Source organism: Netta rufina (genome assembly GCF_964035555.1).
Source record: "Netta rufina genome assembly, chromosome: 13".
Classification (NCBI taxonomy): Eukaryota; Metazoa; Chordata; class Aves; order Anseriformes; family Anatidae; genus Netta; species Netta rufina.
This window is the reverse complement of record NC_140136.1, coordinates 14,622,864-14,640,589: the sequence shown is the minus strand read 5'-3', so window position 1 is coordinate 14,640,589 and position 17,726 is coordinate 14,622,864. Positions and strand designations below refer to the sequence as shown.

The window sequence follows — 17,726 nt, the reverse complement described above, 5'->3', positions numbered from 1 at the left end:
TTGTTTTGTTTTGTTTTTTAAATTTAAGATTTACATCGGACACTTCAATATGAAGTATGGTCTTGCCTTTTGCTGCTCTCTGGCATTACTAACTGCTCTCATACATGCAAATGAAGAAAAAAATGTGCCTCTTTCAGGAGTAATGAATATCTGCCTGTTGCTACCTTAAAATCACAGCAATCACATCTGGTAACTGCCTTTTCTCATGTTTCCACTAGTTTTCAGACTTCCTCTTGTGGTAGCTTGAGACTGCGCATCTGGATGTTTTAAACATACAAAGGAATTGCTAGAGCAAGCAAAAGAGAAAACGGTGCAGAGAGTTAAGATGTGTATATAAGCAACTGGTGTACTGTGCAGCTAAAGTAACTGACAGGCAGTCAGGAAAAAGCTTTTTCCAAAGAGGACAGCACAAGTTTAGGCAGAATGAAGACTCACATTGTCTTTGGCTTAGTTTTTAAAGTCCTATTAATCCAAGTGTATCTTTTTAGCAAAACTTTAGCTGCACCGTCACCAATCATTAAGTTTCCGGGAGACAGCACTCCAAAAACAGACAAAGAACTAGCAGTGGTAAGTGTTGGTTTCATCTTTGCTTCAGATTTATATTGTTGTTTCATAAGCAGATGTTTCTTTCTTCTTTCAGCTGGGGCTAGGAAATGACTGCAGCATTCTCTCTCTAGAGTCTCTGGAAGCGCTCGCTAGCGAGCAAAGGTATCAGCTTTCAGAAGGGAAAACTAGAGCCAAGCAATGTTTCCTCTCTTAAAAATTTTAAAGACAGCAAAGAAAGTTGGTTTGTTTTGTGGTTTTTTGTTGTTTTTGTTTTTTTTTTGTTTTTTCTTAAGTCTGAATGTATAACGTACAAAATAATGTCATTAAATCATCATGGCTGTAATCAACAGATTCCAATGGTAAGAGGGGAAAAGAGCAAATAGAAATGTCTGATTTTTGACTTAAATCAAACAGAACAGAGGGCTGTTGCGACTCACTTATGTAAACCTGGGCTTAATGCATGCATCACACAGCTCTCAGGACTCTGCTCTCAGATTGTTTGCTGTGCATTGCATAAACAGCTTTAAGGGACAATTACAATTGAAAGCTAGCTCGAGTTTCATGAGCCATTATGACTACTTCTGACTTCAAAAACCAAAAAAACTCAGACATTTAAAGAAATAGTCTTTTCTAAATTCAATCTGGAACAAAAAAAAAAAAAAAAAAAGGAGTTTGGATTTTTGAAAGTGACATTAGCAAATTATGGCCATAACTCTACAGCGTTTTATTCTAACCTGATTTTAGCCCTGTGGACCTTCATAAAAGTGACATTATGGGAAAGTCCATTTAAGGGGAGATTGAGATGGATTAACCTTATTTTAGCATGTAAATTATAGATATCTCTCTTCTTCAGCAGCGATCCCATATTAAGAAAGATTGAGATAAATTATTCTTATTTTAGTATATAGAGGCTTGAACGTTGGTCACTTTTCTTGAGGAGCTGGTGTGCATCCTGGGAAAGCTTGCCAGGTTAAAGAAGGTCTGGGGGAGGGTAGAGAGACTTTCCAGATGGGGGCTGTCGTGGAAAGTTTAAGAAAAACAGACAAAACAGACCCAAAAAGGGCACTCCTCAGCCCTTAACTAAACACATTCACCCAGGCTTTTGTCTTGGCAGCATGGCAGCCAGGGGATGGGGGGCAGCATGTGTGGGAGAGGAGAGTGGGGTCAGACATGTCTAATGGTAATTTAACCACCCTGAAATAATCTATTTTCTTAGACACAGTCAGGCTTTTATTCAATAACAGCAATCCACATCTCCCCTCGCCTCTGTTTCTTTCAAACAACCTATTTATTATGTGTACTCAGAGGAAAATTACAAGCTGCTTTAACACTGCACTTCTTCTTTGTCTTTCTGCTTGTGTCCCTGGGTAAAGCTCACTGGCTGCCTTTCTCTCACCCCCTCCACCCGCACAGCCCCAGCACTCAGCATCGGGACACAAATTGCTATGTTGCAGCTGGACCCCGTTTCATTAATGGGCTGGATCAAAATTCCTCATCACCACAGCTCCCTGCTGACTCTGGGGAAACTGAATTTCGCAGCCTAGGCCAAGATGTGGTTTACACAGACACTACATTTCCTTCAGGATTCTCTCCTCATAGAACAGCTGGTTATGTTCATTTCTCATCTTCACTAAAATCTCCATTTTAGGAAAAACTGAGAGGGGGTTAGCTTGTTATTTAGAATCCTACCAAATACAATTCTTTATCATGCCTCATTTTCTATTTTTTTCATTCTATACCATGCCTGCAAACCTAAAATGGCAAGAGCAGCATCCTGCTTCTTCAGTAAACTTCAGTTCTGATGTACAGTCTGTGCTATGTCATGGTACGTCATTGGCAGATACAAACAGAGGGTAAGACAAAAAATATCAAAACTACATTACAACCAGGATAGGAGCAGATGCTCTAAACAGGTCTGTTTGATCACGTTCTTGGTGCATTGCACAGAAAGCCACAAGGCCCCACTAGCTCTGAGCAGAGACTTACTGGTAGCAATGGTGAAACCATTACTTGCCAGTGCTGCAGCCCTCACTGGAGAAATACCACATCAGAAGACATTGTTATAAAAATCATAAAGTCTAAGCATAGTCTATGCTTAGTCAGGAGGTGACTGGAGGACCTCCTGAAGGAAATGGTGTAAAATCTTGATTAAATCCTTTCTCTGAGTAAACTCCGAGCCATTTCCTAGGCAGGGTAGAATGAAGTACTCCAGGACTTAACAAAAAGGTTGGTGCAATCCATGTCCTGACCAACAGCGATCATCAAATACCCTTTCCTGTTTTGCTGATGTAGAGGTCTTACCCCCCATCTTCTGGGTGAAATTCAGTCAATTAACTACATAAAGTAAGGTTTCCCTCGGAAATAACTCAAATCACAAAGATTCACATGTGCTGTCATTCTGTCAAACTTCTTGGATTCCTTGGTTAAAGATAATTCTCTATAATATTTCAGATACATTTTTGGAAAGTACACCTTTACCTTATCTATTTGGGTTTCTTTCCTGCCATGGATTTGTAGTTAATATGTTGGGTACAGTACCTGCAGCATGCTTCTTCCTCTCCTGTGTTACTGGTAACCTTTCTGTCTAGCAGCATCACCGGCCACAGCATCCCTGAGCTCTGTGCCTCGCTCAGCACCAGTGTGGGATGCCCTCACAGCAGTTTGGGAACACCTGCCATTGGACATGGCTGTAGCACTCCCTTTAGAGCTAGGCACACAGTAAAGCAACCCTAAACTGCAGCCTGCGGTTCCTGAAATCTCTGTGCACATAGAAGAGAATGGCAAAGTTCACTGTTGGATAAAGCCTACAGCACCAGACTGTTAGTCAAGCTGTTTGGACTCTGTGAAAGAAAATTATTAGATGGCAGTAGGTAATTAGCATTCAGGATGCTCCCAAACTAGCATCTTCACCTGAATCCATTTATCTACTCTTCAGTGCGGATGTGCATCCAGCAATCTAAGGCTGTACCTGTGCTGAACAATGTGATTGAGCTGGCCTTTCTAACAGTCCAAGCAATGGCAACAACTTGAACTAGAGGTTTTCCGAAATTCAGTTTGGATCCCAACGCTGAAGCCAACACCCCTAAGTAGCCAGCAGCCTGTTTGGCCATATCTGTTAATCTCCAGTTAGGAATAGAGTTGATTAAGGATTTTACACAGTTGCTGGAGATATGAGTGGAAATTTTCTTGTTTGCTTTGTGTGAGGGGTCATGCTGTTACTTGGAATGGCAATGTTTTCATGGCAGCTCTCACCACGTGCTAGAGGCTGCCAGACATTCCTGCAGGGTTGGTCCCTGCCTGAGGAAGTTCAGTTATTCTGGCAGTCAACGCTGAATTTAAGGAGAAAAAACTACTAAACCCTAAATTGTTTGTGTGAGCTCACTTGTGTACTGCACAGAAGGTGGGGAACACGTATGGATCCTCAGGGCCACAGCTGCCTACCTTCAGTTTAGTTTAACATAAATACAGCGTTTATCAGCACATATTTGAAAAGTAAGGCTGCTGAACTGTAACTGCTACCAGGGAACAGACTGCCCCCCTGCCCCTCTGGGATGGGGCAGCACATCACAGGAGGCAGATTTAACACAAGTGGAACCACAGTGGTGTGTCTGCAAAGTGCATCCAGAGGCTCAAAGGCATGAACTGATGCCTCACCTGCTCTTTGCCTCATTTCTTTCTTTCTTTCTTTCTTTCTTTCTTTCTTTCTTGCTTTCTTGCTTTCTTGCTTTCTTGCTTTCTTGCTTTCTCTCTTTCTTTCTTTCTCTCTTTCTTTCTCTCTTTCTTTCTCTCTTTCTTTCTCTCTTTCTTTCTCTCTTTCTCTCTTTCTTTCTCTCTTCTTTCTCTCTTTCTCTCTTTCTTTCTCTCTTTCTCTCTTTCTCTCTTTCTCTCTTTCTCTCTTTCTCTCTTTCTCTCTTTCTCTCTTTCTCTCTTTCTCTCTTTCTCTCTTTCTTTCTCTCTTTCTTTCTCTCTTTCTTTCTCTCTTTCTCTCTTTCTCTCTTTCTCTCTTTCTTTCTCTCTTTCTTTCTTAACTGAGCTACATCTCCTAATTAGCTGACTAAATCAGGTGATTGCCAATCAAAATGGGAACTGAAAAAGACTTGGGTGGATGTTATTTTGGAGAAGAGATCAAAGTAATGGACTTCTGCTGCCTTTTTAATGCTTTATGACCACTGTTTTCTAAGGAGAGAAAACATGGTCATCTGTCACCACAGACACACCAAAAGGCCCAGCCTAACAATTGCTGGAGCACTCAATGGTTTTTAAAGCATGCAGATATTGTTTGGCCACTCTGTCCAGGCAACTGAGATGTTTCAAAAGTCTTTGCAATGGCTGACTCAAAACCAAACACACACAACATTTAAATAGCTTTATGTGGTTTGAATAAACAATGCTGTTTTGTGTTTGTTTTTTTTTTTTTTTTTCCTTTTCAATTAATGTGCTCTCATTTGTGTGATTGCTTTGATACCTTAACTTGACAAGTTTCTCAATAATCCTCAGAGTCTTCCAGGAAAAAAAAAATACACCAAATCTAAAACTGTAAGCAGATTTATACATCATAAGGAAACCAAAAAAGATAAACTCATTTTTACTTTGTAGTTTTACATTAAAGCTCTATGCTCTACTTATTAATAAAGCAATTCATTAAGTAAAGGTGATAGCTAAAAGTGGAAATGATTGCTTAATTAGCAATGTTGCGTGATCAAGGACGGTTTGTGTCAATTAAGGCGATTCTGCTGGTATCTCAGTTACTAATAGGAATTTTGAAAAGAAAACTTGCAAATTACAGATGGAAAGCTAACATGGAATCACAGGTTGTATTTGTAATGATTACCTATCACTTTTATGAATCTTAAAGTTTTTGTTCTGTGCCTATTTTTTTTCCCTTCAAGCAATACCTGAATAAGTACTATGGATGCCCAAAAGACAATTGCAATTTATTTGTACTGAAAGATACCTTGAAGAAAATGCAGAAATTTTTTGGGCTGCCCGAAACAGGAGACTTGGATCAAAATACAATTGAGACGATGAAGAAACCCCGCTGTGGTAACCCAGATGTGGCCAATTACAACTTCTTTCCAAGAAAGCCAAAATGGGAAAAGAACCACATAACATACAGGTACTGCCTGACGATGCGGGGTGTTGCTCGTACGTAACCAGAGCACTTTTAAGAAGTAGTGCCTTTGAACAAGGCACTTTGAAGCAGGGAAGTTGTTTAGCAGCCTACAGAGGATTCCTTGAATTATGATCTCCTTGTGTTTGGACAACTCCTAGATGCTTGAGCAAACATTGAAATTTCTAATTGTAAAGGTTCAGGAATAATCATCTAAAACTCAGTTTTCTGGTTCTGGATGGAACTAAAGAGATTTTGGTTTTCTCCGCTCTGCTGCAAGCATCCTACGGGATCTAGAGCAGCAGTCCCATGTGCTTTGTGGGACTGCAAGACTTACAAACTGTAGAGGATGTGGAGGAGGACACAGTCCTCCACATTCAGCAGCCATAAAAATGGAGATCACCAAATAAACTTTAAAATAAAACAAGCATTATTTGCTTATCAGCTTACAGTATTAAACAATCACGAACCCAATGAAATGAAATTTACCTTCTGTGGCCAGCCAATAAGAAAAAAAGTAGTATGCAACAAAGGGAGCAAACAATTCTACCAAATTTAAAATTAAGATCTTTCCCTATTAAACAGATGATCTAACAACATGAGGAACATGAAAACTTAGGCAATATAGTATTAAAATTTAGGCAACATAGTATTAAAATAGTATGCCCAGTATATGCATTATTTCTAAGAGTTCAGAAATGCCCACTTATGAACACAGAAATTTCTAATTGCTAAGCTGCAGTCAATTGCCACAGCCTGCCAAAGCACCACGCTTAATTAATCCACTGTTTCCATACCCTGTACTATGGCAAATGCAAGGGATTTCAGCCCCAATGAAAGAAGGCTGTACCATCACACCGTTGTTTGGGGATCTAAGCAGCCTCAAAATTGCCTCACAGACCAAGCACATAGATGTGAGCAGCAGTTAGAGGTCAGGTGAAATGATTTAAAGCAAACCTATTGCAATAGGTTCAGCATATTTTCATTTTTAACTCTTGCCCTAGAGGGTTATGGACCAATATAGCTCTTACTGAAGTCCATAATAAAAACATCTCATTGGCTCAAGTGGGCCAGGACAGAACCTCTGGCAGGACAGAACAAACAGCAAATTTGTCTTAGGTGCATGACCTGGTGTGCTGCTGCCTCACGAGTTACGACTCAACACATCCTGCATTCTGGGACCATTTAATGAATGCTGAAAAAACCTGTGGCAGCTCTCACAGCTCCATATGGCTGCTATGCCTCCTCTGATAATGTTATCCCTACGCGTGAAGTAGTTTCATCCCTTACACACAACAGCAGAAAAGGGTCAGAAACTTTTCTTTACACAGCTGTTAGCTGGCTGTAATACAAGGCACTAATAAGTCCAATCAGCACATATATATTAAAATACATATATATATATTTATGAGTTTTCCCTTTTTTTAAGTCAGGTGTAGGGCTTTATCCCACATGCTTTAACCTCGTGCTTCCTCATATATCCTACCACCAGTGTAACCAACGCACTGGTGGAGACTTAATATTCACTTGGCATAAAACAATACATAGCTAGTTATGAAGGTGAGGGAGAAGGGCTGCTTTTTTCTTGATATTAGAGGAAAAGCAATCCAGCCTTGAGACTTTCAGAATTATATTGAGCTTTTTTTTCTGGCAGCTAAATCTTATGAATCAGGGATGTGCTGGTATGTTCAGGTCTAAAGTGAGAGCATGACCTGTGAGCTCATTATGTAGGTCCCAAAAATGTCAGTCTCACATCTAACCAAGTGAAAGAACATGAGGTGTTGTCTTGCCAGCACCGATGCAAATCCCTGAATATTTTGTGCACGGCCAATGCCACGCAACTTTCACAGCCTCTGTCTAAATAATTCATGGTGCTGTGTCGATTCCAAAGGAAAATAAATAGTAAGTGCCACATCTAAACACGCCTCTGAAGCAGCGTGAAGTCCAGACCTCACATGGAGCAGTGTTACCTCTTAACCCCTTTCCAAGTCTGTTCAGCATTAAGATCAGTAAGCAACAAATACTGGGAGGAGGCTTATGTGTTTCTTAACTCTTCCTTTTACCTCGAAGGATTATAGGCTATACCCCGGATTTGGATCCTGAGACAGTAGATGATGCCTTTGCCCGAGCCTTTCAAGTCTGGAGTGATGTCACACCGCTGAGATTTAACCGAATACACGATGGAGAAGCAGACATTATGATTAATTTTGGCCGATGGGGTATATTTTTCTGTTTTTCCATATGTTTTTGGTTTTGTTCCTTTCATTAATCCTTAGTATTGGAATGACTTACCCTCAATAAGTAGTACCCGTGAGCCTTTCTGGCAAACCTTGTCCTAGTTTGCACTTGGCTTACACAGGCTAGGATCTAATTTCACTTTTTTTCTTTTTTATATGAGAGTCAGAGAAAAATATTTATACAATATCCTTATTCTATATTTATCTTTCCAAAAGAGAATTGCTAGGGGCAACGTTTTATTTTTAAATTTACAAATCAGAAATAAAAACAGGAAATATTGGTACAGATCTTCAGATGATGCGAGCTGGCATCCCGCCACAAAAAAGAATGAAAAGCCATCGTAGCCTTCATTTGTAGCTCCATGCTCAGTTTTCCAGTAGTAGCGGCAGAGGTCCTAACGTATGGGACCTTAAAAATGGATTTGATCCTTTCAATTTTAACTCCATAGCTGGTCTCTGTTCTTTAGCATAGCAAACTGAAGACTTTCAATACATTCTTTGGTTTTGAAAAATTTCAAAACATGGATCTTAAGCTAAATTCTGGCTTTTGCTCAGCTGATGAGCAACTTGATTCATTTTAGTTGTACATGCCTTCTCAATTATTTTTGGTTTCCTCTGAAAGAGCATACATAACTGTTCAGTGTATACCTGAGGCATTTTAGCTTCTTACAGGCAGTCATAGAATTTTTAATACTAATGAAGATACTTGTACAGCCAGTCACTTGGGAGGTAGACTTGGGAAGTGAAGTGAACAGTTCAAAGAATAAGAGAGCTCTTTGTAAAAGCCTCCATTTCAAGCTGGTTTTCTTTGCTTTAGCTACTGATGAGTTGACCTCAAAAGCTTCAGAGATTCTGTACAGAACCCAAAACTTCAGATCCTCATCCAGGCTGGCTTGGTTCACAAGAAAGAAGTCTTACAAAAGCAGAAGTGTTCCTGCTGATTTCAGTACTTGCTGATTATACTCAGCTCAGAAATAGTGGGGGAATTTCTCCCACATTCATTCATCCTTATCACCTTACTGCCTACAGATTCACAGGAGTTGGGACATCCCCAATGCTGTTCATTTTTAAGCAAAGCATGGGAGTGAAGTATCTAAATTCATTTCAAAATCTCACTCCCTGAACAACTGACACAGTAGCCTACTGAAATGAATGAACTGAACTAGTATTAAGAGGCTGACAGCAGCATGAAATCAGTGTAACAGAATAGAGAATCAAGCCTGTGTATTGAAGGCTTCTGCTAAATGGCAAGCCATCAGACCAAAAGGCCTGAAATGATGCAACTGGAGATGCTGGCAGCCAGCTTTGAAGCACAGGTCACTGCGGTGGGGAAGCTATGAATACCAGGGTTATGCCCTTGCCAGCCTGCCTTACCCACATGCGGTGTACTTCCAAGAAAAGCCTACAGTGCAATTACAGGAGAGCTACTTAAAATGCTGTTGCCCTGTGAGCAGCCTGAGTCTCGGAGTGGTTGATGTGGAAGAGGGATAGGCTCATTCAGAGGACGCAGGGCGCTGAATAAGAGCTAGCTTTCCAGATGCTCACTGCTGAGAAACATGCAGATCATTTGCTTTCCTGCTTAAATAGTCGGTATCCTGTGCAAAGAAAAGAGCACAGCAGTCTGAGGCACAAAAGCAGCCTGCAACAAGAAGTCTGCCTTTACCTTAAAGTCTGTGCTAGGGACCAAAACAAGTACTCCAAAAAATCTCTCTCATTCACAACATTTATTTTATAGCTCCTACCAGTCTCCACAGAGAAGTAACAGTGTGCATGCAGTCGTACATCCAATGTACTACATTTCACTGCTCTTCTCAGCCTTTGAGTCCCTTCCACAATACTTGTGATATATAAAACAACACGCTCTGACAACCACAGGACTGTCACTTCATGTTCTCTGTAAGAATTGGCTTCCTGTCTTCCAGTTCAGTCTTGCCAGCCCAGCCCATACCACTCACTAGAATATTCTGTTGCTGCCTTGGGTGGGAAAGTACATACGATAATCATTATTCATGTACACACTCTGACAGAGTTGAGGTCATTAGAAACTGCTTTATTTGTCTGCTTTCTCCTGCAGAACATGGCGATGGCTATCCGTTTGATGGCAAAGACGGTCTCCTGGCTCACGCCTTCGCGCCGGGGCCAGGAATTGGAGGAGACTCCCATTTTGATGATGATGAACTGTGGACTCTTGGAGAGGGGCAAGGTACCAAACTTAAATGCTTCAGAACATATGGTCTGCTGACTGCTCTGCTTTAGCGCTGCTTCAGGCACTGCATTAAAATGTTTTCATTGACACAACAATAAATGTTAGGGAAAATATTCCTACAGATGAAAATTAATTCACACAATTTAAATTGTTCTCTACACAATGCTTATGTAATTCCTGACTGTTCCGTAGGATTTCCCTTTCTGTTCCTCTACCATTACCCCTTTAAAAAAATGAATTAATAACAGGCCTGATGCTGCACAAAGGGTGAGAAAAGTACAAAGCCAGGACTGTGATTCTGAATGCTTCAGTGCACAAGCGGCAATACCTTGTTCACTTGTAAGAGGCAGACTGTCCGGCGCTTTCCTGCTGACCTCCCCTTTATGATGACTTAAACTGTGGCTCCAGTCTTTAAAAATGGAACCATCTGCCTGAATAAGCATGTATATACTCATGGTGTTTGTCATAAACAAATGAAATATAAATCCCTCATGCCGAGTGGATTAAGAACAACTCCAAGTGTCCTTAGCAGGCAGTTGGCCACTGCCTTTTACAATAAAGCAACTGAAGTCCAGAGACCATCACCTGACCTAGACAAACAAGACCAAGCATTAGTAGTTTGGAACATGTTTTATTCTGCCTAGACTTCACCACAATCATATATTACGAATTATAACTTTCTTACTGTAAAATAAAGTGGAAATCTTAGAAAAAGAATGCAAATTCATGTTTACCTTTCATTTCAAAATCTAGTTTTCTCAGTTGTCCTCTCACTGAAAAAATAATTGAACTTTAATACCAAAATAGTCAAATTCCCTCTGTTTGGCTTTCTTTTGACTTTAGCAGAACCTCAACTGGTGTCTGTAGTAACTGGGCTGGATTCCTGCCTCAGAACAATAACGAACAGGAGGAAACTGTTTTCTGTATCACTGGATATACTGCTTAGGTAGTTCCTGCTACTAGAAGTGCTATGGATAAGCGAGTTATTTGTACAGTAACGTATGCTAGAGCACCAGTACTGCAATCTTAAGAAAAAAATGTTTACGTGTGACAAATGGAAATAAAACCTGGGAGCTGGGTGTGCCTGCATTACCACCATATCCCCCAGTGCAGCAGATCTTGTTCAAGTCAAATTGCAAATACCGATGTGGTTTATGAGGCACAAGGCATAGTCAAGCTCATGCTCAACTGGAACCTTTCAAACTATACTGAACACTTTAGACCACATTACCAAAGAGGCTAAATTACTAAATGTATTAATGGCATGTTTAGAAGTTTGCATTACCATAGTAACAACAACATATATATTTTTCTGGGCTGATTTTAAGGCCTGTTCATTCTAACACTTCACCATGAGTAATATCTATGTAATTCTCTCAAAATTACCAGTTATTATTTCAGCTCTGATCATCTTGCCAATAGAGAGACTAACAGCATACAGAATTTCAAAGTGGAAATCCACATTACATTTCTGTATCAGTATTCTCCAGGAAAAAAAAAAAAAAAAAAGACAAAAAATAGGAGAAAGAAAAACAGGTCCAAAGACTAATTTTGATATTGGTCGGTGACTAATTTCCCCATTGCATCTGTTCTCTTTGCAGTGGTTAGAGTGAAGTATGGAAACGCAGATGGAGAATACTGCAAGTTTCCCTTCTGGTTCAATGGTAAGGAATACAACAGCTGCACAGACGCAGGACGCAGTGACGGGTTCCTCTGGTGTTCCACAACAAAAGACTTTGATGCAGATGGCAAATATGGCTTCTGTCCCCATGAGTGTAAGTAGAAGTTTTTTTTCAAATGTTTTGCTCCCTGATAGGTTGGTCCCTACTTGCTTTGTTTATCCCTTCTCTCTGTACTTTTTCCAATTCCTTTCTGGTAGACCTAGATTTATTGATCTTTAATATCTCCATTTTAACACTCCCTAAAGAATCCCTCAGTGTAGAAGAATTTGTAACTGACAGTGACGCAAGGCCCAGTCCTCTCCTTAAAACCAAGGACACACTGAAGACGTGCCTGAAGCACACAGGCCCCCCGTACACATCAGGGATACAAAGGTTCCGTTTCACAACCCGGGAGCAACCAACCACATTTTAAAATAAGGATAGGGACAAACTCAGAGATAAAGCACACTAAAGGACCAAAATCTCTCCCCAGATCACAAGCCATTCCACTAACAATTGCAATGGCATCTCCTTCAAGAGCAGCAACTGAAAAAGCCTGACAGTTCAGGAGGAACCCCTTTAAGCCAAGTCTCTGTAACCTCACGTACCAAGTGACCGGTTTTAGCAACTGCTCGCCCAGGCCACCTGAGTCTGGGAGCCCTCTTTGGGCAACATGACACTGTTAGTGCCACAACAACCCTTTAAATGTCCTTTGACTGCTTTTCAAAATGAAAATGATTGAATTGCAAGTGGATGTCCATGCTGGTACAAAGTCATTAATAAATTGGCGCACTGCTAATTGCTAGCTAGGAGAGCACTCACGTTTTGAGTTTAGGGTTTTGTTTCAACATCTGCCTTAGTACTCTTACTCATGGAGCAGCTCCAGTCGTTCACTTTAGGTACAGGAACACTGTCAGAAATCCTAACTCTGTGTCAGCATCTGTACAAAAAGTGGGTCTAAGACAGCTAAAATCATACTGAATTTCCAGCTTTTTGAAATCTGAACAGAATCCTTGGCTTCACAAGCAATTTATTTTGCAATCGGACTTTTAGGAAACACTCATTTGCAGATTAGACAAATTGTGTAGTGCTGTCATGCAGCCGTAACTTTATATAAAATACACATAATATCATTAACATGAAATTGTATGATAACGTGTTTCCTGCTAAGCATCAGGAGTGTATTCATACACTTGAAACTCTTGATGAACCCACTGGATACAAGATTTCAGCTAATTCATTACTGTGCAAGCATTACTTTGATCTTCTGTATAGCACACAGCAGGAAAACTTTAGAGAAGCAATGAAGTATAACTAGCTGTAGCTGCAGTGCTGACTTACCAGAAGAGAGAAGAGCAGAGACTCGAAGGGGCTTTTAACCATTTGTGCCATCTCCTGATTGCCAGCTCCAGTGCTGGCACCTGCATTGCCGTACACTCCCCATACTGCAGTTTCCCGTATCCATTTTTGCCCTTTGTACACAACCAGTTGCTATCAGCTTTTGGCAGCAGGCAGTGTTTCCTCACTCCTGTTACCTGACATCCTTAGCAATGGTCCCACAGCATCACTAGATCTCCTGCCTGCTACTGCTAGCGCATAGCAAGTAACAGCAGGGCTATGAAAGAGATCAAAACAGAACAGTGGAACTTCTGTTAGACTTGTGCTAATCCTGGTTGGAATAACAGTGCTAAATTTATTTATAAAGTTATGGCTACATGAAGTAGGAGGAAAGAGAATGCAGATTGCTTAAAGAAAGTTAGTGATGCTTAAAATGCCAACATAACAAAATGAGACATGGTCAGGGTTTTGCCAGGACAAGAATGCACAAGCACAGCCTGACACGTCCCAGGAAGCCTCAGCAAATACTGTAGAAACACATGTGTGTGTTACTCTGCATGTGTCAGTTAAGTACACTTTTTTTTTTTTTTTTTTTTTTTTTTTTTTACAGATCACAAATATGCATGTGTAGAAAAAGTTTGCATACCCTGTTTTCAAAAGTTCTTTGCTATCTCTGGTTTAGTGTTGTAGCCAAACACTAAACAGATGGGGAATTTCTCAAGTTTAGTTTCAGGATTGTACACTTTCCAGTATAAGTTTTTCTGTATTATCATGGCAGCAGTTGGCAAAGAAAATCTCTTGTGGAATATAATCAGTCTTCTAGCCCTACTATGATTTAAAAAAAAAAGTTTAGTTTTGTTTTTTATTTCCAAAAACCTAATTGCTCGTTATATGTCACACCACAGTAGATCCCAGCTCTCGATAACAGCTATTTAGGACTATAGCAGGTAAACAAGCAGGGGTATGAACTTTTAACAGATTTCAGTTAATCAAAATATATATATGTAATTATCTACATCCCTTTCAGAACTAGCCTCTTTAGCCTAACATTTACTTGAGTACATTGCATGCATGCACACAACCACAGAATCATTCTTTCCTCAGACTTTGTCATCTCCTTCATTCCCCATATTTCCTCAACTCTTCCCTCTCAAAGGTTAATCCTTCCAGCTGGAAAAGTGCAGAAGTGGGTTTATTCTTTTAAAACACATGAAATTGTATCTTCATTCCTCAGATACTGTAGGAATGAAGCCCAAATTATAGGTAGCTGGACAAACAGGCATTCACATACCATGACTGATACCTTTGTAAAACCCTAGAACTGGATGAGACAGAAAATGTGAGCAGTGAAGCACTCTCAGTAAGTTGTTCAAGAGTTGGTTCAAGAAATTGGTGTTCCTGGAAATGCTTGTGTCAAGGTTTCTGAAACGGAACAGAAGGGTTTCAGCCTTTTGTTTCTGATGTAATTGTTTTGCAAGATCCTTGAGCAGTTATGCACAGATGTTTCTTATTAAATTCAGAGCAGTATTGTTCACTCATTATTCCAAGACTCCATTTGCTAACCCCTGCTAATAAATTCAGATAGGGAAGGATTTACATCATATAGCCTGTGTTGGGGGCAACATTCCTAGTTGTCAGTGTTTGTTCCTCCGCCTTTTAATTCACCAAAGTTAGTTTCAGTTCTTCCCAATATGCCACACTGCACATTTGGAAACACTTTCCTTAGGGCTGTGGTACTGCACCAGGCCTTTCTAAAGTTAATCTCAGGTCTGCATCCTAATTTTGTAGCCTGATTCAACTATGTTTCCAAAGCAGAATAAGGGAAAGTAGAAAGTTACCCACCTACTACATGAGTCTTACGTAGATGTGTGGAACCTCTCCTTTGCCATATAGGATCCAAGGGCACTGAATCACTCTACCAAACTCCACTAACACTACAGGGAGTTTGGGCTCCTAACTTTTGTCCTCCGACACCTACCATTGCTGCTAACTGTCTAACTCCACAACCTCCCCTATGAAGGAGAGATGCCCACCCTAACCCTAATCAGCTGGTCACACATCGCCGAGAGGTGGCTGGGGTTTAACCCAGCTTGGTTTTCCCTATTATGCCATCTTTCACACCAAGACCTTCATTCAAGGCAGAAGGCTGGGTCAGACCAGCTCAGAACCCCAGGCAGTGTCCTGAATAGGAGCAACAGAAAAAGGTGGGCTGCTAGGCTTGCAGAGGAATCAAATACCTCCCTTGCACTGGACACTGATAGCACAGCCTGGCACTGCTGCTTGCCTGCTCTCCCAGGCAGAGCCCTCACCTCACACAGCTGCAGCTATCTCCATCTTAGGTCTGTGCCACTGGGTTTTGAGCAGCCTTCCAGCCCAAGGTTTCCTTGCATCACAGGAGGCTGATTTTTCTGGGAAGAACCACCAGCACAGCTCACGGATTAGCAGTGTCCAGTCTGAATCTGCTGTCACAGCTGTAGAACTTTACTAATTCTTAAATTGTTGAACTTGGCATGATGCAGAGCAAGAGTCAGGCCCTTTTAAAGATCTTACACGTCACTAAACCTTTTGTAATGTTTTGGGGGAAACTGATCTCGTCTCCTTAATTTTTGTTTATGTTAAAGCAAAGCCTCTTCCAGTTAATCAGGGAGCAGGGGGGCATCTTTGCAATCTTAAACCACGGAGGTTACCGTCACATGATGTTACCTCAAGCAAAATTAAAAGTTGTTTTCTGACTGTGACTCAGAAGGACTCCTTGCAAAGCAGTATGAGACCAACTTTCTATATGGTCTCTGCAACTGAGCCATGTTTAAACCAATCCTAAAAAAAATAAGCCATTAAAATACAGAGCGTGCCAGGTCTCGAGCTGGAAGCAGCTCATGTGGTAAATGAGTCATCTAAACAACTCAGCTTAATTTTGCTTTCCAAATCTATCATTAAAAAAAAAAAAAAAGCATTTTTCCAATCAGTATAAACATAATTCTAGTTAGTATGTTCCCTAACTTGTTTGTATTTTCCTTTTATTCTGTTACACTTGCAGCTTGTTCTTTGAGGAAGGCACAGTGTGTGTTGCAGTTACACTGATAGCACCTTTTGCCTAGAGACAGGACCTCTGAGGCTGCTTCCACGCGAAGGATGCTGGACACAGAGCTTGGCAGGATCAGAATTGCAAACTCACCCACGTGAGCCAGGCCTGCAGGGTCCAAGTCCTCTCCGTACTGGGACTGGAACTTATTTCAGTAGCCTGCTGGTTCATGCCCCTGATGCAGTGGCCAATTACTGATTTAAGTGGAAAAGGCAAAGTGAATCAATCACTCGTGTCACAACATCCCATCATCAGAACCATTCTCAGTTGCCCTTCAGCCTGGAAAGGTCTTGACTTTTTATTTATCCCTACTCTAAAAAGTGAAGCCTGTTCATAAACAATGTCTCTTCCCAGCAGTGCATCAGACTAAGCAAAGACAAAAACCATCAAAACCTACACAAAGACACTGGGGCTACAAGAGCTTTTTGGTCATCAGAAATGATAACAGCAAAGTTATAAACAAATTAGCAAGCCTTCCTGCATACGTGTTTGGGTTTTAGCTTTGGATTTAAATGGGGAATGAGGGAGAGGTGACCCCCTGGGCACCTTAAAAAGGCCACATTAGTTGTTCTTTATACTGGGAATTCATGCAGAGTTATTTCTTTTCAGGGTGCTGTTCTTAAATCTCAAGGAGAATTAGCATATGGCTGTACGGAGGATTTGTTTTGGTCTCAGTTCAGTGCAGGGCCTGACCCATTTTGTTGCCCTGAGGGCTTCCTCCCACCAGCATGTGGCACTCACAGACACTGAGGATTCCTGAAGGAGTGGCCAGGAGAAGAGACAGGCAGATTCAAAAGACATCAGATGCTCTGAGGCATCTGCATTTTCACAGAATTCCCTTTGGACTTTTTTTTTTTTAAACCAGTACAGGATTACATGTATATCTGTCTTCCACTGGATATGCCAGATAATTTACTAAAATCCCCAAACAGGTCCCAGAACTCCTGGCTCAGGCTAACTTATCCTTCTTCACCCACATGAGAGAATTGTGATTCTCAATGGTGAGCCCTGGGGACCTGTCTGTGTATGTGCATGAACAACAAACACCCCCTAGAAGACCTATGGCTGCTTCAGCTACACTGGGGACCCTGACAAAGCAGGAGGCAGGAGGAGCCCCCAGTGTTCAGCTGGGTCGCAGGACTCCTGTTCTTCCTGTCTTGCTTATCTAGGGAGCGCCTGAGCCCAGCTGCAAGGACTCTGGAAGTGAGAAGCAAAGCCTAGGGGAAATGCCTCCAGGATATATCATCTGGCTAACTCTGCCATAAGCCAGCATCTTAAAGAAGCAGAAAACTTAAGCACAAGACAATTAGGAAAACCAATCTAGCCTGTCCATGGTTTTGTACGATGTTTACCATCCTAGCTAACATTCCAACAGCTTAGATTTTCTTCATTCTGAGTTCACTCATAGCGAGGTCTTCCTTTGTGCTCTTCATTCCCCTACTTGACAGACTGTAACAGCCCGTCTTCTCAAAGCATTTCCTTTTTGGTGTAAAAGAGAGGTTTTAAGTGAGCAGCACTGCACACAATGCATAACTAATCACTGTCA

At 41.1% G+C, this 17,726-nt stretch overlaps 1 protein-coding gene across 1 annotated transcript in view; it reads left to right on the top strand.

Moving 5' to 3' along the window:
- The first annotated feature begins 404 nt into the window (after nt 1–404).
- MMP2 (matrix metallopeptidase 2) overlaps nt 405–17,726 on the top strand; it is a 35,401-nt gene continuing 18,079 nt past the window's right edge. The window contains exons 1-5 of the mRNA XM_084294508.1: nt 405–567; nt 5,436–5,662; nt 7,727–7,875; nt 9,968–10,096; nt 11,701–11,874. Of these exons, the coding sequence (XP_084150634.1) occupies nt 424–567; nt 5,436–5,662; nt 7,727–7,875; nt 9,968–10,096; nt 11,701–11,874 (823 nt within the window). The 5' untranslated portion in view covers nt 405–423. The remainder of the gene's footprint in view (nt 568–5,435; nt 5,663–7,726; nt 7,876–9,967; nt 10,097–11,700; nt 11,875–17,726) is intronic.